The following is a 26,214-nucleotide window of genomic DNA, read 5'->3' as shown; positions in this document are numbered from 1 at the left end:
GTGGAGGTGTCAAAGAATAAATACGACTATTAGATTTAACGATAAGAAGGGGTAATCGCGAATCAAAGAAGCAACAAATCCTTCGCGTTCCTACCTTTATCCTGAATTGAGAAGATCGACCGGCGCCATCGTGTCGCCTGAGTCTCTTCTCAGTTGTTTCTTCTTTCCTTATTCTCTCTCTCTCTCTCTCTCTCTCTCTCTATCTTCTTCTTCTTTCTCTCTGGAGAATGAAGAAGAAAAGAGAAACGTATTTTCTCTTCTCCTGAACATTGTTTCTTTTTTCTTCGATATATCTGCACAGTACGAAGGCGAAAAATAAGACGCTTACGTTGCACGGTATATACCAGTGATTATCGATTCCGCGTTTCACTAAAGTCCATCTCATTTACTTCTTCCGTGCTTTCCGTAGGGGTGGGGTAATCACAGTGCTATTAAGAAAGAGAACGAGAGAAACGAACTTTTCTAGTCTCAAAAGCACAAAGCGAATTCAAGGAAAAGATGATAGGAAAGCTTGCTGGATCTCGCTTCGAGTAAATAGGAAGAGGCTGACACGAACAAGGGAAAAATATAGGTAGACAAAGAGAGAATAGAAAATTGAAAGAAGAGAATAATGAAGAAAAAAGTAAATAAACTAAAAGGACCTACCGATCTATCGATAGAAATGTAGAGAGAGAGAGAGAGAGAGAGAGAGAGAATTTGTATATTACATGTATGTGTATGTGTGTATGTGTAGATATAAAAATATCGTTTAATGATCTTATAATAGATACATCATAATTAACATTTTCATTATCTCAATGAATAAATGTTACTAATATTTCAAACGATTCCTTTTTTTTTATAGATATTTTCAATATCTCTGCTAATTAATAATATACTGATACAATAACGTTACTTATTCTGGATCGAGAAGAAAGAAAAGAGAGGAAGGATAATATATAGAAAGATAGAAGAAGATAGAAACATCGTAATTAACCATCGTTCCAAACTCATGCGTCTGGCCACATTGAGTACCCTTCTGTAAAAGTACCTAATTCCACGCTTGACGTCCCTCACGAGGATTGAAGACCTCGTACCCTTTACCCTACCACTCTTCTCGACTAGAGACTCGAAATGTACGAGTCCGCATCTGTGATGTCCTCCATCGGCAAGCTTTTTATTCGGCTTCGCGAAATCGACTCTTCCTTCGGGCTATCATTCTCCTCTTTCCATCTCTCCTTTCTTGAGAATCGTTCATTGCGAGGATTGCGAAGGGATCACAGGAAGGTGAGAGGATTTTGGAAGAAGCTCTTTTTGCCAAGCTTCCGAACACTAAGAAAAAGCTCGACAAAGGATCGAAGGTCCACCGATGGCGCTCTTCTTCTTCTGTCCCTGATCCTTTCCCTTTTCTTTCTTTTTTTTTCTCTCCCATCTTTTACTTTCTCTTCTTTCTTTCTTTTTTTTCTTTATTTCGATAGTCTTGATGTTCAGTTTTCAATCCGATCGATCGGAAAGAAAAATGTCTTGCCGATATTCTCGACGTTCGATATTCGAATTCATAAAGAAGTCTCTACATAGCGGTTGTTCCTTCTTCGAAGTATATTTCCCACGCGGCTCTTCTTCGTGGAAAATTCGAAATTTCATATTTTCTTTTGCACAAACTACCCCTTCGATTTCGCCGAAACAAAGAAAGTCCTTGTTCCATTCTCATTCGTATTCTCCTTGTTCGACTTACTTTGTGCCGACTTAAACGACCCTTGTACGAAAACCCCAAAATGCAATTACCTACTTATCGTAAAATTCATAACACTACTTCGATTAGATTACCTCGGCCGATCGAAAAATATGTATAAGAAGTTTTTCTCCTTTATTTCTGGAATTTATTCGATACGATAGCCCATTCAACCCGACGTTTCAACGACATCCCTTTCTAAACGTAAATGCCTAAAGAAAAATAATCTCGACTTGCTGCTCATCGTTTTTTTTTTGTCGTATGTATTCGTTCTTCTTTATCTTTCTTTTTCCTTCGCGAAAATCTTATGTGAGAATCGGAATACGATTTAGACGATTCGCGAGCACAGCTTCTCTTTCTCTCTCTCTCTCTCTCTCTCTCTCTCTCTCTTTCTCTCTTCGCTTTTCTCTCCTTTATCTCAAATAAGATGATGGCAACCTATCGCGATTTGAGCTGGAAAGAAAGAGAGAGAATAAGAAAAGGATGGAGAATAAGAAAAAGCTTTCCTTTTTCGTGAGACGAAAAAAAGCGAGACCCCTATCGCCTCTGAATTTGTAGGAGATCTAACATTAAGGATAGAGGAAAAAAAGAAGAAAAAAGGAAGAAAAAGAAGCAGAAAAGAAGAAGAAGAAGGTATGGGCGTGATATCAAAAAGTGAGTCAGGGATAAGAAAGTGAACGAAAGAGAGAGAGAGAGAGAGAGAGAGAGATGAAGAAGGCGTATATTGCCGTAGGCAGTGTAATTTAGCTTCGTACGTCACGCTGCCGCGAAGGTAATTATCTACGTTTTATCCGAGCATTATCCTGAGCGTGTTACACACCGTTAAATATTATCCCGACTCTATAAGCAAGCTAGCTCGCACCGACCAACTATTCAGACCGCTAGCTAACCAACCAGCAAACCAGGCAGCCAGTCAACGTTAGCACAGTTATCGCAAGAATTAAAATGGCCAGGCTTAACTCTTAAAACGGTCACGGCGAGATATTAATCGCTAGCTTGGATCTTTTGAGAACGCTCCTTTCCTCGGCAAGCAGCTGCCTTATCGGCCCAACTTTAGCCTCCATTTTACGAGCCGCGAAAGGTAGAGGTACGGAAACCGGAGAACTCTTTCATTCGAGCGACTCCACTTTCAGGCTATTCGCCTGAACTTTCCACCTCGATCGTTCCTCCTCTTCCGTATCGTTTCACTCTTAATTTTATTTATCGTCTCATGTGAATCCTGAAAGTACGTTTCATGAATGGAATGGACGTCGAAGGGAACGTCGTTCGTTATAAGTAATAACATCTTCTCAATTTCTACTCGGTCCAATAAAATTTTCATCTATCTGTCAAGTTCATTGCTCGAATCTCATAGATAACGGGATAAGAAGAGAAACATCCTGTAGAACAGTATATTCAGTAGCATGTAGTAGTATCCTGATTGTTAGATGGGTAGTTGGCTTCCGGGTATCAGTTAGAAAGGAACTTCGACGAACATTCGAGGGATACAAATTTAGCTTCATGAAAACACACTTTCATGTGTGTATCTGTATGTATATTGAGTTTGTTGTATATACACATTGTACCTCTGTGTGAGTACTCGAGCTATTTCGTTAAAACTAGTTTTCCGTAATGCGTCGCGCTACTGTGAGAATTTCCGTTGCCCTCAAATTTATAGGCGACTCTACTGGCAAACAGTTTATCCGTGTAGAAACGAGCGTGTTTCGCTTTGAATAAAAATAAAAGGAAAAAAAAAAGAAAAAAAGAAAAAGAAAAAAAGAAACATCGTTGAATCGAAAAAGAAAAAAATAAAAAACACGAAATCTCATTCGAATTCACGAGAACGCGTTGTCGAGTCGTAATCGAATCGTCGCAAGCTCGAGCTTTCCTAACGCATATAGAACGTAGATACGTGTGTACATATACATAGATGTATGTTAGCAACCCCGTCAATCGTTCGACCTTTTTCGCGAATCGGCCTTTGAAGCGACTTGACGAGGGGGTTTATTTAAAATCCAGGAACGTCGTTCGACAAATCTCGATAGTTCGTTTTCTCGTGTCAGCTCTTAATTAGAGTAGACTGGCGACGAGTTTATTATATCTCTTTGAGAATTGTAACGAGTGGCCTGGAGCTAGGAGAGTCTCGCCTAACGTCGAAAGCTCTCTTCTTCTTCGATAAAGTCGACGACGATCTTTTAGGCTCATGAAAGCTACGTCCTCTTGGTAAACTTAGTTAACGATGAACTTCGTCTCTTGTGTCGATAACGAAAGACCATTATTAGTTTTGATTCGACGGAGATGAATACTTGTTTCCTATCTTTTGAATATACTTTACACAATTTTCTTATTTCTCTCGTAAAAGTACTCGAACGTGTATACGTTGAATAAAGATTTGTAAGATAATATTTAATTAAAAAATTTCCAATCCCAATTTCATGAATATTCCATTTTTGAATATCGATTTACACGATTGGATTAACACCCGATTACTTTTATAATTACTTCATAATTAATATAAAATAATCATTATAGACGTTATAAACAATATCATTTTGAATTTTTCATTTCATCGCGAGCCAACGTGTTCCAAATCCACACGAAATAAAATGATAAAAAGGAGGGTTTCAATCTGACGGAGGAGAACCGGGTGTGCTCTTGATTTTCTTCGCACGAATGGTAGCAGATGTAATTTAGCACGCTCATCCGTCCTCGAGTAATACTAAAGCGTGAAAAACCTACGAACGAACAGTTTAATCATAATCATTCTAATTAGTGTAAGATAAACTATAGATATACAAAGTCGTAAGGCTCGAGGATTTAGAAGGGTGACAACTGAGATTATATAGAAACGAAAAGTAAGAGAAGAGAAGACCGTCCATTTTTTTCCCCTTGCGAAATGATCGTTAGAAGAACGGAAACACGGTTTTTTCAAGCCGGCACTCCGTAAAAATACGCACAAGCGCTGCGTAGTTACGTTTAACTCAACGGTGGTCACTAAACCCTTATAAAAAGCATTCGGCTTTTCAGTCTTCGAATGAAATAACTTTTAATAATAAAACTCTCGTGAAGCATTTTAGCTTCGAAATAATATTTTCCTTTCGTCGTCGTCGTCGTCGTCGTCGTCAGCGGCGGCATTGACGGTGCTTTACGAGACCATGAAATATTCCGTTTTATTAACACACGAAAACGCAAACGTCAACTCTTCGGCTTTACATCATACCCTCGAGTTTAAAATCGCTTACGAATAATTGAAAATAGTGGTGCAAACATTTCAAAATTGAAAATTTCATTTTTCAATACTCAAAAATCTATTGAACTATGTGACCGATAAAAGATCTCTCTTAAAATAATCTTTCAAATTTTTTATATTAATCGAAATTGTTGTTTTAAATCTAATGTATAAGAAGTTTAGCGTACAATATTAATCTAAATCAATTTTCCTTTCCGAAAATATTCTGTTTCACGTGTAACTAACAGCAACTGTGCACATCTATACATGTATGTACTCCTAACGAGTAAGTACTGCGTTATATACTCGTATATATTACTGCGAATAGACTATATATCGCTTTCTCTTATTATCAGCCGTTGAATTAGTATTATAGTTGAGCCAACCAGAGCATTACTATTCCAACAGAGTTTCATTATTCACCCTGGCTTTGTTAAGTTGTTCTATTTTAACTTACGAGAAAAGGCGCAATGATTCTTAATAAGTATATACGCTTTTGTTAGAATTTCAAATCTAGGTAAGAGGTAATCTCGATAAGATATTTTTTAAGAAATGAGATTTTTATTAAGAAAATAAATCTTAATCCGAATAAAAATAATCCTAAAAGATGAATCGAGATGTTTAGATAGGAATTATCAAAAGACACGTAAAAACACGGAATATTTCATTTCTTAGATTCATTCGGGTAAGCTGATGGGTCCATGTCCTGAAGTAAATGAACGCATCTCGCTAACTGAGACCACGTACCAGCAGGAAATTCGTGGGAGAAGTGATATTTAAATGCTAAGTAGACTCACGTGCGAACATTTCTCCGGCTGGCAGCTATCCGAACCGAATAATCGTTGAATACATTTCTACTGCATTTGCAGATGCCTTCTATTCTCATTTTTTTTATTTTCACCTTTTTTTTATTATTTTCAAACTGTTACATTTAAGTATAACTTTCGAGTTTTCCGAAAAAATTTTTCCTGAGACCAAACGTAAACAAAATTTTAACTCCATTATTACATACATCACACATATCTATGAAATATCTAATCTCTGTATAAAATTGATTATTAATGACTTTGAAAATTAAGCAATTTTTGTCCATAGAAAGGAGTAAATTGTCTTTTAAGGTTGATTATCGATCTGAACATTTATTATGCAATTACATTTGCTTGGTTTGTTTTTGACTTGTAGAAATTTCAAAGGTGCATTCCTTGTATTTTCAGTAAACACTACCAGCTTCGAGATCCAATTTGCACGAGCGCTAGAGCCAGGCTCAACGAGAGGGGATTTTAGATAGTAGCTAGCATCATTTTGAAAGGAGCACACGACATTTTCACGAACGTTCGACCAAAATTTTTGAACAACGTGACGGTATAAGCGTGGGAGAAGCCGGTTTTGTAATTTTCAACGTGCACACAATAGTCCCAAGTAACGTGATTCTTACGAATTTTCCATTTTCGGAAGGAACATTACTTCATCCTTTCTCTTTTATTCGGAGTTCTCCTTTTTTGTTCTCGCAATATAATCGAGTCGGCTGAATTTTATTTCGCATGCTTTACTTGCACGAGACTCGTTATTTCTTATAAAAGGAAAATTCTAAGCGGATGATACCGGAGGCACGAAAGTTTTTCTCGCGTACATATATCTCTCGCAAGAGTATAACGCCTTAAAGTTGACCTATCATCATCCTCCCGATATGATCCTTTCTTTCTTTCTTTCATATTTTTTTTCTTCCTTTTTCTTTCTTTTTCCTTCTTTTTTTCTTTCTTCCTTTCTTTTTCGCTCGAGCTCGTGAAAACTGGCCGAACCGGAGGTTACGAAATCTCGGCTAATTTTCACGAACTGTTATTCCGATCGATCGCGAGAACTTTATCTTCTTCCAACACGCGAATTCGAAGGACTTTAATAACTGGGTCGTTGGGCGAATGGCCAACGTGAAGTTCCATTCGAAAATATTCTCCGATGATCCTTAATATCCACAATATTTATAATATATTTTATATATATATACGTAATAATAAAAATACGTGTAACAACCTTAACCCACCTCGAATCGAAAATGTTTTCATATCCTTTCGAAGGAAGGTAGTTCGATTCAGAGAAAGTACCACATCTTTTCCTTAGAATTCACTTTCGAGAGAATGCCTGCTGGTTTTGAAAGGTTTCGGTTGCCGCTTTGAAAGTATCACGTTGTTCCCATGAATGCCAAACTATAGCTTGTTATTATCTGATAAAGAAGCAACGGGAAGTTCGTATAAGGTAGAATGTATTCGATATGGTATTCGTTCTCTTTTATAAAATTGGAATAGAAATAATTTTTATTTTTATATTTGACAAGAATATATATATTTTTTCTTTCTCAAACATTTATGGAATAAAATTTTTATACGTGTAATACGTAAGTATAATTGCCAAGGCCTATTCTAATTTCAGCTAAGTGTACAACAATTATACACGATGCTACGCAAGAGAGTAACAAACCTTGTAAATACATTAAACTTGATGTTGAATCAGGAAGCGGGACGATGGTTTTTGCTATGGTCGAGCTTTCTTCCATTTGGTGAGAAAAAGAGGGAGGAAAAGTGGGAGGAGGAGGAGGAGATGAGAGGTATAAGGGAATCAGAGGATCTCAGAGAGATAGCTTTAGTGAACTTCGAACTTTCCCACTAACAACGTGATAAGAGAACCTCCGAGCTACGTATTCCAAAGCCATGGATAGATAGATGGCGAATATATAAGGAAAGACAGAGATAGATATAGAAAGAGCAAGAGAGAGAGAGAGAGAGAAGAGTCGTCGTCGTGGCGAAGTTACGGACGTTTCTGCGGCGTGAAACTAAACTCGTAACTCCTGCCTCTGCGCAAAACTTTAAACATTAAATTACGCGGTAGAAAATGTAATTTTTCTAGCTCGGTGAACGCGCGCCGAGCTGGCGGCCTTATATACGCACATACACTTCCTACTTAGATAGAAATACGCATACACAATGCAGCTCGTCTTACGAAGCCGTGACACCTGTCCAATGATGAAAGGCGACTCTTGATGCGGCTCGACCGCACAACGTAATAACGTTTCCTTTTTCACGGCGAGAAAAGGAGAGAAAAGAAGAATGCGCGATGCAAGCAATTACGGTGAAAAATGCTAGACACATGCATACGCGTTTCCTAGGACGAGACTGAAAGAGGTGATAGAGGGCTGAACTTCTGTATAGAATATAATACTAGAATCGAGCTTCATCGTTATTACACTCGTGATTCCACCTCATAGTCTCTCTGCAGGTCCTGTTATATCGGCTCAGTTATAACATATTGAATGATATTGCAACGTACATTAAATATATCGGATAGTTATATCGGATATTCGAGCTTGGAAAATTGACAGTATCCGTTCGTTCTGTAGATTCTACGTAGAAAAAAGAGAAAAAGAGAGAGAGAGAGAGAGAAGGAGAAAGAGAAAAAAGAAGAAAGAGAGAAATAAAGAAAGAAGAAAGACTTGCTGGAACGAAAAGATCTGCCAGTGTTAAAGCGAAACGTCCGAACGTAGAAGACGAATGATTCGAATTTCCTTCTAGCGATTCTCGCCGCACGAACGAACTTGAAAATTACGTCTTTCAGATCGAGTTCAAGTTCAGAGACAAGAAAGAGAGAAAGAGAGAGGGAGAGGGAAAGAAAGAGAAATAGATAGATAGATAGATAGATAGATAGATAGATAGATGTGGGTGGATATCGTAGTTCAAGATCGATCGAAGTTTTGGACTTAGGTACTTACCAAAGGATAATGTAACAAAGTTGCAAGTTCGGAATGGTCCAAGATGATCGTTCGAGGTCGGTTACCTCCCACGAAAGTATCGTGACTAAACGAAAAACAGAATGAAGTTGTCTGTGAGAAGACGATGTCTATTTCTGCACGTCATCCAAACTCTTTTTTACGTTATGGAACCCTTCTAAGGTTCTTTCATTTTTCCTAGTCTTTTCATTCTTCTCTTTTTCTTTATATATATATTTTTTTTCTTTATATATGTATATATATTTGCCTCGATGAAGATGCTTGAGCTTATTTACTATCAAGACACTTTCTATCCTGATACTAACATACTATATTTCACTTCACGATCTACTATAAATCAAAAAATGTATCGTGAAAAATAATTTGTTAAAATGATTTAAATAATGATCTAAATATCGTATATTATGACAGTAACACTTGCAATAATTCAATCTTAATATCGATAATTATATAATCTTACAAATGCTAATAAAAAATTTTAAATCGAGCTGTTAATCAAGTTATTACAGCTATGAACTAAAATTATTGAGAACGTAAGGGTCTCAAAAGAACCATAATCCTTTTGAAAAACTAATAGCAAATCCTTTCTAGACAACATTGAAATTAACCGTGCAAAGAGATATCAGTCCCATGCTTTGATCACCGAGTCGCTACATAATCGTTTAGCATTTTTCAGAGGAACGTTAAGGAGAGAAAAAAATTCGACAAATCGTCGTTCGACATTTTCCAAGGGGGATAGGATAGCGATTTTTCAACGCTTTTACATCCAGCAAGACCGTCGAGGATAACTTTTTCACAAACCACGATGGTATTTGCATGTCGGTTGATTATACGGTTGCGAGTAAAAGGGAGGAAGGCTTCATTTTTTTCCCCTATAAAAAAGTCTTGTCTGTATCACGATACTATACTATATCGTATTTGAAAGAGCGAAGCATTAAAAGGTACTCCGCGAAGGGCCAAGTAAACGTACCAGGGCGGAATAACTGCTGCGAACGTTTCGGGCACACGCGTGGCTAGATGGACTCGCGAACAGCATTATGCAAAGTTCATTAAAACCGAACTCTTGGAGCTCGGTGCGCTCGCAGAGAAGCTCCATGAAGCAGTTTTCATCCCCCAACTCTTCTCTCTATCTCTACCTCTATCTCTATCTCTATCTCTATCTTTCTCTATCTCTCTATCTCCGCCTCTCGTTCCTCCACATCGTATTCGAAGCCACGAAGAGAGTAACGCTTTAGCCACGGCGTTAAACTTGTCTAAGTTTCTCTTTCCTCTCTTTCCTTCCCTTTTCTCTTCCCCACCATTTCACTGTCCTTTCTAACTCGGTGCTGTCGGTCGGATCTAAAAACTTGAGGGTTGTCTCTATCTATCCTCCATCACCCTCTGTCTTCCCTCTTCCTGCCTCTTTCTTCCTTTCTTTTTTTCTTTTTTTTTCTTTTTCTTCTTCTTTTCTTCTTTTTCTTTTCTCTACCCCTCTATTTTCATCGCAGACGCTCAAGCTTTTCGTATTATCCTCCCGTCCCCCATACAGACTCACGTTCGATCTTACTACTTTTTCTTCTTCTTCTTCTTCTTCTTCTTCCCCTTGTCATTTTTCTACGTAACCGATTGCTTCTTTTTCTTCTTCCTATTTTTCCTCCTCTTTCCAAGTCACGTGCTTGAGGTATACCAGCAACGGCACGCAACTTCGATCTGACTGATTTAAGTCTTCTTCTTCTCCTCTTCTCCTTCTTTTCCTTCTTCTTCTTCTTCTTCTTTTTCTTCTTCGTCTTCTTTCTTCTTCTTCTTCTTCTTTTTTTTTTCTCGTCCCGACGTGCTCTCCTTGTTGAGCTATACAAAAATCAAGGACGTGTTTCGAACCTCGAATTTTCATGGTCGATACTATCTCTCGATAAGCGATAAACTCTAGTATCTTATGAATAATGAAACTTCTTACGATTTGATAATGTAATAAAAATATATTCTTCTATTTTACATTCATATATTACTGTAGAAACAAAGATATTCAAGGGTTTTGCATATACTTTTAGATTCAACTTTTAATTATCATTTCGACGAGAGTAAATTGAATCATTAATATCTGCATAATTTTTGAGCTTGTTCGGAAATAATTTTTGATTTAATTGAAAATTCGTGGTGCCATTGCTGGCGTAAGACAATATGTACATTCTCGACGAACGGTGAATATCAAATCGAATTGTGCGACCGTTCACAGTCGAACGTTAGCGTAAACGTACTTTATGTCTACAGATTGCAATTGCAGGGATGTGTTAAAAAAAAAAAAAGGAAAAATGAGAGGAAGAGAAAGGAAAGAGAATTCCTACAGCAGTAACGCACGTAATATCGGTCGATATTCGAGGTATTGATTTACTGTCAAAACGGAATCGAACTGGTGTTCGAGTACGATGACCACGAACCAACACGTTCGAAATACGTATATGTTTGAAAACGAAGTTTTCGACATATCGATCACGATATTTCGACCTTTCCTAATATCAAAGCTTCGTTTTTACAGACATTGATGAATAAAGAATAGTAAGTCAAATAGAAGATATCCGAATACACCGTACTTTAAGTTCAATTAAAAAAAAAAGACAACAATTTAATGAAATGAAAAGAAAGATAAGATAGATAAGAATAGAGTCTAAAATTTTTAATAAATATTTGATTACATCTCGTATGTACCTCGTTTATTAATTCCGTTAATTCTCAAGTTCGCGTGTAAACCACACGATTTAAAGGTGGAGTGACGAGGTTGAGTAGGAATTACGACGATGAAAATGGGAATTATGGGAATTTCGAGGTCGCTCGTGGAGTTCGCGTTAGCGTAATAACTCGCAAAGACGCGATTACATCGAGGAAGGAAGGAAGGAAGGAAGAGAATACCTTCGTTCTCTTTCTCCTAAAGACATAGTGTACTAAAAGTGGAACTGCGCGAGCGTCGAAATACGTCTCCTCTTTGCGTCGAGGTGCTGGTGTGCAGAATTTAGGACATAGGATCGGGATACATCATTGTTGAGTAAAAGCGAGAAAGATAGAGAGAGAGAGAGAGAGAGAGAGAGAGAGAGAACATGCTCATGAAACTGTTAACTGTGAAGAACAAAGAAGAGGAAAGTTAGGAGAAAGAGATATAGAGAGGGAGAAAAGAAAAAGAGGAACGAACCAGAATGAGGACAAACGAGAAACAAAGAAGAACGAAGATGAAGATGGATAAAGAAGAAATAAGAAGAAGAGGATGGGAACCGATGATGAATGATAAACTAGACGAACACATGTATACGTGAATAGTTTTGACGGAACAACGAAGATCATTGAAGTCAAACAACGGCAAACGGAGAATTGAAAATGGATGGTTGGGAATTGGGAAAAAGAGAAATAAATTTTCAAGGGGAAAAGATTCCTCTCTCTCTTTCTCTCTCTCTCTCTCTTTTACTTTCTTTTATCTCAAATCATTTCTACTAGCAATTGGAACATTTCTTTCTTGGAATTAATAGAACGCCGTGACTATGCATCTCCATGGGGATATATTAAATCGTGAACGGTTATCTCAAACTAGCTCAACAAATCAGAATCTAAAGTAAATCATGAGATCACAAATATGACATTCTAGTTGTCGTCGTCGTCGTCGTCGTCTCTCTCTCTCTCTCTCTCTCTCTCTCTCTCTCTCTCTCTCTCTCTTTCTCTCTCTCTCTCTCTCTCTCTCTCTCTCTCTCTCTCTCTCTCTCTCTCTCTTTCTTTCATTCTTACTTTTTCCTCACAAGCGTTCACTTGATTTATTCGATCGCTCCGTCAAGATTTATTTCTGTGGAGTTTTCATTTTCTTACCCTCCCAGTATATGGTCTAAAGTGTTATTAACTTTTTAATACTATCTTTTAGCGCGTCTCTATGAAATATGAATTTCCTACTTTTCGCTCTCGCCGATCGATACAACGTTCTTCTGTTATTACCTGACAAAAGCAGGAACTTAGATTTCCTCTTGAATTGTAAAGTTCGATGATACCGAGTCTGTCATTCTGTCGTTTATATTCATACCCTTTTTATTATAACAGTACATTAGGCAACAAAGAGCGTTGCCATCCATTCCGAAACAAAGAAACTCCCAACCTATGAATCTCATATACAGAGTGAGTTTTCTAAATCGACATACCTCTGTATATCAAAAACAATGCATTTTTGACGATATAATTTCAAACGATAGATATTTCTAATTTGTTAGTTCTCCAAAACCAAATAACGTTGGAAATTTTCTTTCTTTTCAAAATTTCATTTTTTCGGGATATTTAAATATTTCAATTTGAAAAATGTATCCTATACACATACATACACATACACACACTCATGTGGATTATATATCTACATGTATAGATATATAATATATCTACCCATAAAGGGGTACTGTAATCTAATATCTTTTTCAAGCATGACCCTGAGTATCTCAAGAGACCGAAATTGATTTCTATGCGGACATTCTTTTGGCCCTTCGAACTCCCAGATGATACATAGACACGAGTAGAGAAAAAGCTCTCTTGTCCATGAGAAAAAAGAGACAGTAGAGAAAAAAAAAGATAAGTAATCTCTTGAATGCTATCAAGGAAACGTATTCGTCGTATCAAGTTTTATATACTTTCAAAGAAAAATGAAATTTTAATATCACTTTGATATATAAGATTAGTTGTAGATATTTGACGTTACTATCAAAATTCTAGATCTTAAATAATTACGTTAAGAAGTAATTAATCCAAGAACGTTTTCCTATAGAAACGATAATGGAATTTCTACCTTTTTAGAAAATAACGATCTATACGAAAAATGTAAACGAAAAATTCTAGAGATGGATACGACTTAAAAGAAAAGATTCGAAGAAAAATAAGACGAAGAATGGAAAGTACGGGACCCGTATTCTTTGTTTCGTTCAAATTATTCACTATTCAGCAACGAGAGTTTAATTATAGTTTAATTAAAATCCTTGCTCGCTAACTGAGGATAAGTTTGAGAAGTTAATTCCCACAGAGAGTCGACGATACTTTCATATTAGCGTGGCACGACTCTCTCTCTCTCTCTCTCTCTCTCTCTCTCTCTCTATCTCACAAATAAAATAAGTTAATTACATTATAGCATTGCAAGTTACGTCTCCGTTTCTTTTTCCTATCGTACGATTCACGAAAGCTTCTAAATTCATTTTTAGTAGTCTGACTTTCTCTATATTCGATTTTGTTGCGTCTGACTAAATTTACCAACTACTACTACGTTCGTGAGTTAGGGGAAATAATCGACGAAAAAAAAAGACGTTATTCGTTATTTCAAGGTATGAGCATAACTTGAATCATTATATTATAATATTTAAACAGCATTTATACAAATATTAATTAGCTGAAATATAAAGATGCTACATATAAAAACGTAATAAAAGATATTTCCTTTATTTCCACGTATATTCATATATTAGCAAACATTTTTTGCTGCAACTACCATTTCTATATTTTCTTTTACACCGTTAACTCATGCCTTTAAGAGCAAGAGAGAAAAGTGATAATTTTCCGGCATAAGCGAAATTACGTGATACCTGGCACCGCATTGCGGAGTAATACCGTGAGCATTATGGTATTCCTGGCTATAAACTAAACCCCGAGTATGTACGTGTAACATATGAAACGTGGTTTTTCACACCCCTCTTTTTCTCCGTAAATCGACGTTATTTACCACAACCGTTTTGTCTTTCTTCTGTTTTAGAGATTTCTATGTGTAACATTTATTCGTAATACAAAACATTATCGAGCTATAGTGCGATCAATAATTTTATATAAGATTTATATTTATAATTTAGATACATTTTTTATACATTCCGTAATGGCTATTTCGAACTGAATGAAAATTAAAAACAAATTTTTTATTAGATTAATTTTGTTATCTGTCTGATGAAAAATATTTATAAATGCATATTTACAATATGCATATAAAAAATATACATAATACGTATAAGAGTCATACGAATTTCAATGGACGATTCAGCATGATCAATCCATCTTGAGAAACGTATACGTGCTGACACAGGAACGATGGCTGTTTCAGATGACGGAAACGTCAAAGCCGCGGTACGCGAACCGCAGTAGCGGGGAGAGATAAGGAAGGTGAACGGCATCACGCCGAGCAGTCATGTGCAGTGTCATGTGGCTCCTTCGGCTGCTGACAACTTGCTGCCTCGCACTTCTATCAGCGTCTGATTTACGCACAGGTACGTTCAACTCCATTGTTTCCATTCAACCTACTATCTATTCAATAGTAAGACAGTAGTGAACCTAATTATGTCATATGATGATAGTTCGATCGAATTCGAAGATATGTCGAGTTTTCTATTATAATATTTAAACAATTTATAAGAGACGTCCTTTTTAAAACGATCATTTTTATAATGAATATCTTTTTTAAAGCCCGCACGAGTAGATTTATAGCGTATTTATTTTTCATGGAAAAAAAAAGAAAAAGAAAATATGATATAATAAATGTATAAAAGTAATGCTTTTAATTTCTAAAGGTATGAATGAAAATATTTTTTCACCGCGATATTTTTTCTCTCCCTCTCTCCCTCTCTCTCTCTTTTTTTTTTTTTTTTATACAAACTCGACATCGAACGCGTTATGTGTTACGTTTATACGGTAATAATGTACCCTCGAATACCATTGATGTACGGGGCAATGCACGAATAGCCACCTCGTTATTCTATTGATTCGAACAGAATCGCTTATGAAGAGACCGAGGAAGCATGAAATCCGCAGCATGGTCATTGTATTCTGGAATACCTATGCTTACAGATTTAACCTAATTATTTGTGTCAGTGTACGAAATATAGGTATGCCGCTTTATAATAATAGTAACTTGGACTAGGATTCTCTATTTAGTGTAGCAAGCTCTTTACAAGACATCTTAAGAATAAATAGCCTGCGGCACGAATATGTATCGAGTAAAGCGGATATACATTTCGAGCAGAGTGAAATTTGCTCGTTTGCATAGTGAAATATTTTGTTATTCTATCGACGTATGGATACAGATAAGCTTGCGTTAACAGTGCATTATAAAATGTAATGTATATATACATATATATCGAATATTTTATTCAATTCGACTATCTTCAATATATTTATCATGCATCCGTAGAGAGGATATGTAAAAAAAAAAGCACGAAAAAAAAGAAAATGAAGCTGTGTAAACGGAAAAATTGTTGTAATTTTATCAAAGTGAATATTTCTTTTGTTTTTTGAACGATTTTAATTGATCAAATCGAACGAAACAATTCATGTGTATTTTAAATGTGCAGGGATACGTATGGGAAAGAAAAAAGAATGGAAAAGAATAACGATGGAAGTGAGGGGATGTTTCCTCTCTCTTTTTTTTCTCTCTCCCTCTTTCCCTCTCTCCCTCTCTCCCTCTCTCTCTCTCTCTCTTTCTCTCTCTGTCTCTTTCTCTCTTTGTCTTTCTATCATATGGTCGAATGCTGTTCAATTATCGCATGCAAAGGAATCGTATTTATATTCTGTCGTACTCTCGATGTAATTCGATTTACCGTATGCACGATCCCGGATGATTCGTAGACCGCGAACATCCGTAGACCGTATGAGAGCATACTATGTATATCTAGGATGATGCGAATATCGCGTCAAAATGATAACAATGTGCCGGGAATTTCAAATGTTCGCAGCTGCAACGAGTTATGGTACAATAACGTCGACAGCTATTAAAGATCCCATCGACAATTTCTGTGATCTTAGTCATGCGACAGTAATGATTAGTTCGTCAAAATTTGTCATAAAGAAATTTAATATCAGTATAATCGATGCACATTGATGAACGAATGTTAATTCCTAACATCGTTGAAGATACGAAAGAAGAAATCGAATTAATGAAAACAACTTGAGAAAATTCCATAAATATATTTGTTCAAACAGTTTTAATAAAAAATACATTTATCACATTTTCTAAAAAAAATGTGTATATATATACATATTTCTGGAATATTCAATTCCCATAAACAGAGAACACGTATACGCAATTAGAAATAATCGATATCGGTATCCCCTGTAGTACACGCGTACCAATATATCTATAGGAAAACGCTTTCCATCGATGATGAATTTGTCGAAGCGATTAAAATTCTGGTATAGCGATGGACAGTAAGGAGGTTAGAGCTCTCTTCGTTGATTCCGGTTACCCATCGACATCGAATCACAAGGATGCTCGATCGAAATGATTAATCAGCGTCAGCATGTACGAAGATCCTATCGGAAGTGCCAAATTCCGAGATTCGGCGACCCTCTGTCTCTGTGTTAGCTCGTTACTAACAGGCTCAACCATTAAATTCCAAATAACCAGAATCATAACGGTTAGCTGTAGCCTCGGGCGTTCCGTTTGATTAGCCAATGAATCTCGTGAAAATGACGCGCAACAAGGTACGAAACTCCGAGGTCGCTCATTTCATGAGAGTTTCCAGCATCAATAAGAGAACATCCACACAGTTTAAAGTGACTAGGAGGCATCTCGTTTGTGTTGTCAGTAATTATAAAGTTGTAAACCCGATAAACGCACAGTCGCGTTTGTTCTTCAAATTAAAGAACTGCGCGTAAAGAGAATAATATCGTTATAAAGTTTAACATTTTCGTCAAAAGACGAGAGTTATTTCGCATGTGGAACAAAACGATTGATTAATTTTATCATTTTATAAAAGAACTTTACGTTATACGTTTTCATACGAATGGGATTTGTCCAATATTGTTTAAAATGTCGAGGAAATTCTAATGAACGTTTCGATGAAAATAAATACAGTAAAACCAATCAAAACGCGGTCCATAAAAGTCATTATCTTGGCATAAACATTTTCAACATTTATGTATTTTCCTTCGCGCACCTTCATGTACAGACTTCATTTTATTAAGCGGATTTATAGGAATTTGGTGCATATAAATATATACATATATATGCGTATATCGTACATATACCCATACATAGATACATTATGTTCTTAAGCAATACGATTAAACTTTGCCAACGACAATGCATAGTACGCGTGAAACGTAGAAGCGAATCTGAGGAATCCCTTCGTATCGTTCGCCGATGATGATGCCTGCACTTCAGTGGAATTAGTTACGTCAAGCGAGTATGTTCGAAGGTACGGTACGTCGTTAAGAAGATATATGTATGCCTTTGGGCAAAGACCGGGTGTGATTTTCTCAGTAAAGTAAGATTTATTCGTGAAATACAGAGAGAAAATTGAGAGAAATATTGTACCTCGACGCGAAGTTACGATCAAAAATATCTATATACAAATATTATAACCAGCGAGTTAACGATTTCAATCGCAAAAATGCGAACGATCGACGATCGACAAGTTAGCCTCGTAGATTTATGAGGTACGATCGAATAAATTGGAATTCCATTGACCGGCAATATACTTAATACGCTATAAAACTTTATTGTCATTTTATTCCGGAAATAAAGTTTGAAGAAATTGATAGAATTGACCGAAGAAATGCGAATTCTTATCGGAAGGCATCGAGAGATACATTGAATCACTATGATAAAACTTATTGAAAGAAGGAAAGGATGCTAGAGAATTATTTGATTTCGATGAAAGTACAAAGAAAAGAGAAAGAGACATAAAAGACTTCATTGAAAAAATTTACTCTGTTATATTACTTGTCTTATACTACTTAAAATATAGTAATAAGGTACGATATCGATTCGTTTATCTATCGTCAATAAACGTAACGAAAAAATAAATAAAAATAAAGATAAATTTTAAGATTTATGTACGTCGATTAAATGAAAAATAGCATTTCGGTAAAAGATCAAAGTTTGATATTAACTTTCTTTAGGCGAAAGCATTGAAACGAAGCGAGTTACAATTAGTAACATTTCTTGGATTGCGTTTACGCTTGAAAAGGCATACGTTAACGCGTGAACGCTTTGACTTTCAAGCTTGCTATGTGTAACATCGAGCAAAGGGCCCATGTAACGCGAGCCAGCAGAATTTAATGCGTGGAACAGCGAATAGTGCAATTGCTTGAGAGAAACTCGACGTGTAGTACATCCCTTCATCGTCGTCGTCGTCGTCGTCGTCGTCGTCGTCGTCGTCGTCGTCGTTGTCGTCTATGGAGAACGAAGCTCGTTCGTTTCTCAAAGCGTCCAATGCAAATCTACTTTTTACGTCCCCGTAAAAAGGTCCGTCACTATAATAGCCTCGTAAAGATGAAGAACCATTTGACGAGAACGACCAATACCAAGTTTTTTTTTTTTTCGATTTGAGTTATCAAAGACCGTTTAACGACTATTAGAGAAATATAAAGAAGAAAAAAGAAAGAGATTGAAAACAAATGCATGTACATAACTATACACTTTTTTTCATATTTAATGGAATATCGATATAATACAGAATATCGACAAAATCGTATTGACCTTAACTTCGTTCCAATCTCTCATAAATGTATTTTCGTTATCGTAAATTTTCGTTGTGGTTAGGACGTTTCAAAGATGGCGATATCTAAGGACGAAGTGAAAGTATAAAAAAGACGAGACGAGACAAGACGAGACGAGACGAAGAAGATGCTTCGAGCGATATCGAGGAGATACTTTGCATGATAGAGGAATCGATCAAGATCAGTAAGATAGCGTTTCCTTACTATATTTTATGGAAAAGAGATCTTGAAGCTTTAAGCCCGCTTTCTCATAAACATCACTTCTGATCGGAATATTCATGAAGGAAATGTTCAAAAATCGTTGGAAAGCGCCTTTTAAATTTCCAATGTAGAATAGATCGCCCAGTGTCACGTACCGATTGATATCAATCAATTTGATCTTTTTTGTCATTATATACTGATATAACGAAGCGATGAAATATAATGCATTCGCGTTTGCGGTTATTCGTCTTATAGAAATTGACGAACAAATAGCAATCAAGGTCAAACCGCAAGGAAATGTATTCTAAGATAAGTTGCAATAGAGATACGCTATATATATATATATATATATATATATATATATATATATATGTAGCATCGACTTCTGTAAGTTAAAACACCGATCTGCTGACTCCAGCATCTATCTCTTGCTCTCTTTCTCATCTCTCTCTCTCTCTCTCTCTCTCTCTCTTCTCTTCTTCTTTCTCACTATCTTCCTTTCGTCGTTGCTTTTACCTTAATCCATTCCATCGAGCGAGAGTACGCAAGAGTTCACTGAACAGCTCTCAAATAGAAACGACCAAGTCTCACGGGGGTGATTCGTCGTGAAGATATTTCTACGGATTTTCGCACAAACGCTCGCATCGATTCTCCTCGAGCGATCGTTAAATTGGATCTCGTTGGTGATGACGCGTTCAAGTAAAGAGACGGGAATCGTCGACGTAAGGGAATAAAGTAGCTTTAGAAGCTCTTTGTTTATCTCTAGAAATAAGTTGCTTTTATATTTACTTTATCATTTAGGTTAGATGTATTTACCTGAATAAGAAGAAATAAGAAGATTAAAATACGTCTAGACATGCTATTAACCATTTCATTTTATTATAAGACTTGACTTTCATTGGGATATCGTTTAATAATATTATGTTTAATTAATTTACTAAATTTAATGATCGTGAAATTTGCATTGTTAAAGTACATGTCACGTTTAACAAATATTTTTTTCTTCTTCTGCTTTTCTGTATTTATCTATCTCTAGCGATGTTGCGTATCGACTAAGTCTAGACTATGTGCGTTATGCACGCTGCACCGACGACGTTACATGCATAATACATGAGAATACAACTGGACTGTGCTTCGAATCGGAATTATTTACTGTGGTTAGCCCGCAGCTCCCTAAAATTACGCTACCGACATTGCCTCGATGCTGTATCCTATTCGAGAGAAAGACGGAGAGAGAGAGAGAGAGAGAGAGAGAGAGAGAGAGAGAGAGAGAGAGAGAGAAAAGCGTGCCGTGTTAGAAACGTACATTCTCGAGCTCAACGTTTAACCACATCGACTTTTAACCACGAGCACGCTTTCTCGAGTGGCACGTACTACCACCATACCAACGTAGTCACGTCACATGGCGTACCATTCTCTCTGCTCATGGTCCAGCTCCACATGCGTCCTTCGATACGTCACAGGCAACTTTTAAACCCGTTACATCTGTCTCCTAGTGTTATTGTATCCCATTCTATTTCTTAGTAATATGTTTTTTATTTGTTATATATATATATATATATATATATATATATAACGTAAAAATAAATAAAGTTTGAACGTTAAGATTATTTATTGAGTTATTATATATATGTAGCTAGTAGCAGATTTCACGTTTCGATCAATACATTAAATTTATTTCTTTTCCTTTGTTCATTTTCTTTATCCTTTCTGAAATTAGTACGCACTTAAAGCAATTTTTAATAATTATGACAAATTAATACGCAAATTTAATAATATATGAGAATTGCAATCAACAATCATTAAACCTCAAGATTCACAATTCGCATGTGACCAACGATTATGATTACTATTTATTCAATCGCATATGTTATTCGAAAATATCTCTCGAAAATCGATGACGATTTTTAAGGACCGATCCGATCGTTTTCTGTAGCACTTGTGAGAAAAATAGAGAGAAAGAAAGAGAGAGAAGTATCGTTTTTTCTTGCTCTTTACTGAAAACGCGATTCCATTTTCTATCTAGAGCAGGAACGGAGCGCGGAACGTAATACGAGGGAAAATGCCAAGTCAGAAGTCTCGAGTGTTTGCGAGACTCGAAGCAGGTCGATTAAAGCTTGTGCAGGTTCTCGCGTAGGATGAAAATATGAGGACTTCGCGGCGAGACGCTTCCTCGATGCTGGAAAATCTTCTTTCGAATTTTCGAAAAAGAAAAGAAAAAGAAGAAAGTGAGAGAGAGAGAAAAAGAGAGAGAGAGAGAGAGAGAGAGAGAAAAAGAAAGAAAGAGAGAAAAAGTGGAAAAGATGGATTGCGAGAAATCGCAATAATCACGTTCTCATGAAACGAGAATGAAAAGAAAGATTTTCTCTATTTCTTTTCTTTCTTCTTCTTCTTCTTCTTCTTTTTTTTCTTTCTTTCTTTCTTTCTTTTTCTTTCTCAAATTTTCAATAATCGATTCATTTATCAATGTGTCGATCGTTACGTCCGAAAGGCAAACGAAAAGTGTACCGAATACGTTTTTGACTTTGATTTCACGAAAACGGATTATACAAATGAAATAAATTCACTGGGCGAATAGTAATGAGATTTTTACGTTAAGTGATCACTCCGTAATTACAGTACGTACGGCACGTCCTCGTTTCCATTTATTCGCGCTTTGCCTTTTTAGAATATTCGTTACATTTTATTTAAAGAAAGAGAGAAAGAGAGAAAGAGAGAGAGAGAGAGAGAAAGAGAGAAGATATTGACAGAAAGGTAAAAGAAAAGAGATGTTATAAAAAAGCTTCGCAAGACTGAAGCCTGCTTGAAAAAGAATACTTATAAGGGTTGCTGAATAAAGAAACGTTGAAGAAAGAAACGAGCGACGATTATTCGTTGGAATTAAAACAAGTTGTGGTATATGCATTATAAAATCAATATAAACTCTTTGAGATGCATCAAGGAGATAAGATATTTACCATACTTTATCAATTTTTACTTAAGCAATTATCTAAGTCATTTATATCGCAAGCATATAATTTGATTCAAAAAATAAATGTTTTTTTTTTTTTATTCTTTCATTCCTTTTGTCCTCCTTTTTCTTTCAACAAGAACATACAACATCTCCGAACATCTCTTCCAGTCACTGAGATTCATAAAAATGCGAATTACGTTTCGTAAGAATTTTTCTTTAGGAATTCGAATCTTTTCTTATAAGACGAAAAGCACGTAAAGCTAGACGAGATAACCACTTATGTAAGACCGACGTCTCGCTCGCTGTCTCCTAAACAGACAGAACGATCCGAATTCCTTGAAGGAGACTCGCGAGGCACGGATAAAACGTTCGCCGATCGTGAAACCCATCCTAGTACCGTCGATACGACGCACGACGATTTTCATATTCGAGATAAGAGCCCTATAGTCGCATATACCCACTCCTTGTTACTCCGGACACGCTTTCGACAGTTCCAGTTGAATCCTCGATCAGTTTTTCTTTCCCTCAAGGGAAGAAGGAGAAATTTTCGTGGAAGATGAAAAAGGATGGCGTTGGGAAGAGAAGGAGTGGGGATTTGAGAGAAAGGATAAGGATGAAGGTGGAAAAGGGAAAGAAAAGAGAAAGAAGAAAAGAATTCCTGTCTTACAGGGAAAAGAAAATTTCACGCTTCGTGACACTCTGATCTTTTCTTTTTCTACTCCTTCCCTTCTACTCCTACCTCTTCCGCGCTCTGACGTATCCACCCTAACACGAAAAATTTTTCCTCTGAAATAATCTAATGAAAAACGTCGAATTTCTTCCATTTAATTCGTAATAAGAGGAAAAGCAATCTTGTGTGATCTTACACGTAGCTATACGTACCTGTATTGAATATCTCAAATTCGATTCGGCTTCGTAGAGAACTTATCACGAGGCCGTGCACGCGCGTGCCGTATCACGAAGTTCCTCTGATCTACTTTTCTGATCGTGATGGATAAAGAAAAAACTTCTTGGAAGGATAACTTCTTCGAATAGTAAAGAGGTGTCGATTTTCATTTGAACGAAAATATTTTGTTTGATTTTAAATAAACGAAAGTGGATGTTATAATAAAGAAAATGAATTTTGTTTTTAAATTACGATATCTTAGGTACAAAATTGTTCACCGGTGAATAAATAATGTATATCTACTCGAAGTAACAATATAACTTTTTCACTTTTATTTTCTTCCTCCTTTCATAAATAAGAAATGTAATACAATGCGCAACGTTCTTTCTCCATTGGAATATCGCGTAGGAAAAAGCTATGACCAATATTCTTTCCATTCCGGCGGCTTCGTACTCATGAACGAACAAAATGTCACTTGGAGTCGCGAAATCGTAAATGGAGTTGTTCAAAGCGATGACGTAGGATACGAGCATCGCGATAAGGCACGCAGCAAATGTTTCCGATCAAGTTCGAAGGGTTCGTATCGATATCCGACGTGTTTACGATAAGAGAACGAGGTGAACTTTATTTTTGACATATCAAATGTTATAATAAATCATAGAAATAAAAGAAAACTTTATATCTACATATTCGAAGAATTTTGGAAAATCGATTTCCTCTATGTATAATACAAGATGTTTTATTGAATACGGTCATAAATACATCGGTATATATTTAACGATAAAACTAACATTTTTTTATATTTCATTGATATAGATTAGTCATTGTTGATATAATGATGGAATTTTTATAGATCTACCTTTGTCAACGGATCAAGTATCAACGAGAGCGACAACGGCGGCAAAGCGATCAGTAGCAACAGACGCACCGATGCTGAATTACATATTCGATGCACACAGTACTCTGAACAAACATCAACATCACCACGATCATCGTTGGGGTCCTCACTTTGAGAGTGAGAGTTCAGCGAAAAACATTACTATTCAAGCTGGTGCCAGCGTCGTCCTTGACTGCAAAATATCATTGTTGCAGGACAAAACGGTATGTCACAATCTAAGCTTCAATTCGATATACGATTAATCTCGTTTCGCTAAATCTAATCGCAACTGCACGTTAAATATTAAAGTATAATTTTTTTTTATTAATATAACAGATATATTGTAATTACTATGTAAACATTTTAGAATGGAAGAAAATCTCTAAAAATCATAGATTATCTAATCGCTTGTGAAAGGTTAATAGCGGTAATACGAGACGTATTTCAACTGTCTAAACGGTATAACGTTTCCTATATGACACGTTATGATATCGCGTAAAGCAAATATGTGTAGAAGTACGTAGGTATCCAGGAAATTCCGAGAAAATCTACGCCTTATGAATATGTAATGGCAGTGTTAGCAAACGAATAATTTAATAGAAGGACGAGAGAGATGGGGGATCAGAAATTTAGAAATTTAGAAATTAGTTTAATTTCAAAATCATAGAGAAATTCAATAGAGAAAATTTTATGAGAGGCTAGTACGATCGTTGAAGCGTCGATGAAATATTCTGTACGAACGAAGAGTTAGCTCCTTTCGCATTCAATCGTAGCTATATGTAGTGATTCTTTAAATCGAACTTTTCTCTCCTTCTCTCACTGTCACCATTTCTCTCTCTCTCTCTCTCTCTCTCTCTCTTTCACCCTGCCAACTAACTCTCTCGGTCTGGTTCTTGTCGAGCCAACAACTCCGTGCCGAGCTCGAACGTGTTTGTCTTTCCTTCGGCGAGTCATTTTGAATTCAATCCTTCTTCCCGCGGCTTGTGTGTACATCACGTCGCACGTCAATACGGCCGCAATGGGGCCGCACTCTCGTCCGCGCAATAGTAGTAGATACACCGAGTCGAGCAATCGCAATTCGCATTACCTTAATACCTAAACGCAACTAGCATGTATACCTTCGACCATCAAGCTCAATGCTTTGAACCACTAACGAGAGTTGTACTATCTAAGTATCTACTATACAATGTCCGAATCATTAAACGATCTCGAATTGACCGTTCGTCCATTTACCGTTAAATCCTTTTCAAATATAGGATGAAAGGGACAGAGAGAGAGAAAGAGAGAGAGAGACAGAAACAGAGAAAAAGACGAGAGAGAGAGAGAGAGAGAAAATCATAATTCATAATTAAGTGGAATAATTTAGGAAAAAGGTTTAAAAGTTAGACATAGTTCTATATATTAGGAATAACTCATTCTTAACTTTATGTATGTATTTCAAAGTAATGTATTATTCTGTGCACTCTTCAATTTTCTCCTGGCTATCCCCGATAATTAAAAAGTGTCGGGGAACGATCGTTTCCAGTAGGTACGTTAGCTTTTCCGCTAACTGACGTTTCGTACCTAACAAGCTCTCGACTTTCATTCAATTTCGAAAGTCGTTTGAAAATTCCGTTGGCTCAGTCAGCGAGTTCAAAGGGTCAAGGGAAATACCCTGAAAAATGATGTCAAGTACGAAGAGTATTTCCGTCTAGTTTGTCACCTTCTTGCTATCCTGTGTTCCGGTTAACAAGCTGCCTCTTCGTCCAAAATTTTCAAATTTTCAATTTGCCCTTAGCAAAGAAAATCAGATCTCTTTCTCTCTCTCCCTCTTTCTTCCATTCCCTATCTCTCTTTTTTCATCCTACAATAATTCTTTTGCAAAATGTCAAACGAAGTAATTTGCTTTCCAAAGACCGATGACACAATAACGATAAACGAACGTAGCTAAAGCAAATCAGTATCAAACCATCTTCCTCTGTTATTTAGTCGACATCATCAAAGAAGCCCTTTGATGGTTCACGTCCGATGAAGCCCTTGATAGACGTTCTTCCATCAAATATCTCCTTTAATAATCGAACTCACGTTATTACCAACCTCTACAAATACACATTGCGTTTGACGAGTTAATTTACATCAACGGAAACCTTGTTTGTCATTAGC

General features: G+C 36.5%; 1 protein-coding gene across 4 annotated transcripts in view; it reads left to right on the top strand.

The window, feature by feature from the left end:
• LOC127064909 (zwei Ig domain protein zig-8-like) overlaps positions 1 to 26,214 on the top strand; it is a 141,557-nt gene that overhangs the window by 96,920 nt on the left and 18,423 nt on the right. For all 4 annotated transcript variants that reach the window (XM_050996569.1, XM_050996567.1, XM_050996568.1 and 1 more), the window contains 2 exons: positions 14,762 to 14,924; positions 24,049 to 24,296. In XM_050996569.1, the coding sequence (XP_050852526.1) occupies positions 14,846 to 14,924; positions 24,049 to 24,296 (327 nt within the window). In that variant the 5' untranslated portion in view covers positions 14,762 to 14,845. The remainder of the gene's footprint in view (positions 1 to 14,761; positions 14,925 to 24,048; positions 24,297 to 26,214) is intronic.

Source organism: Vespula vulgaris, chromosome 6 (genome assembly GCF_905475345.1).
Source record: "Vespula vulgaris chromosome 6, iyVesVulg1.1, whole genome shotgun sequence".
NCBI lineage: Eukaryota > Metazoa > Arthropoda > Insecta > Hymenoptera > Vespidae > Vespula > Vespula vulgaris.
This window is presented reverse-complemented; position numbering and strand designations above follow the sequence as displayed.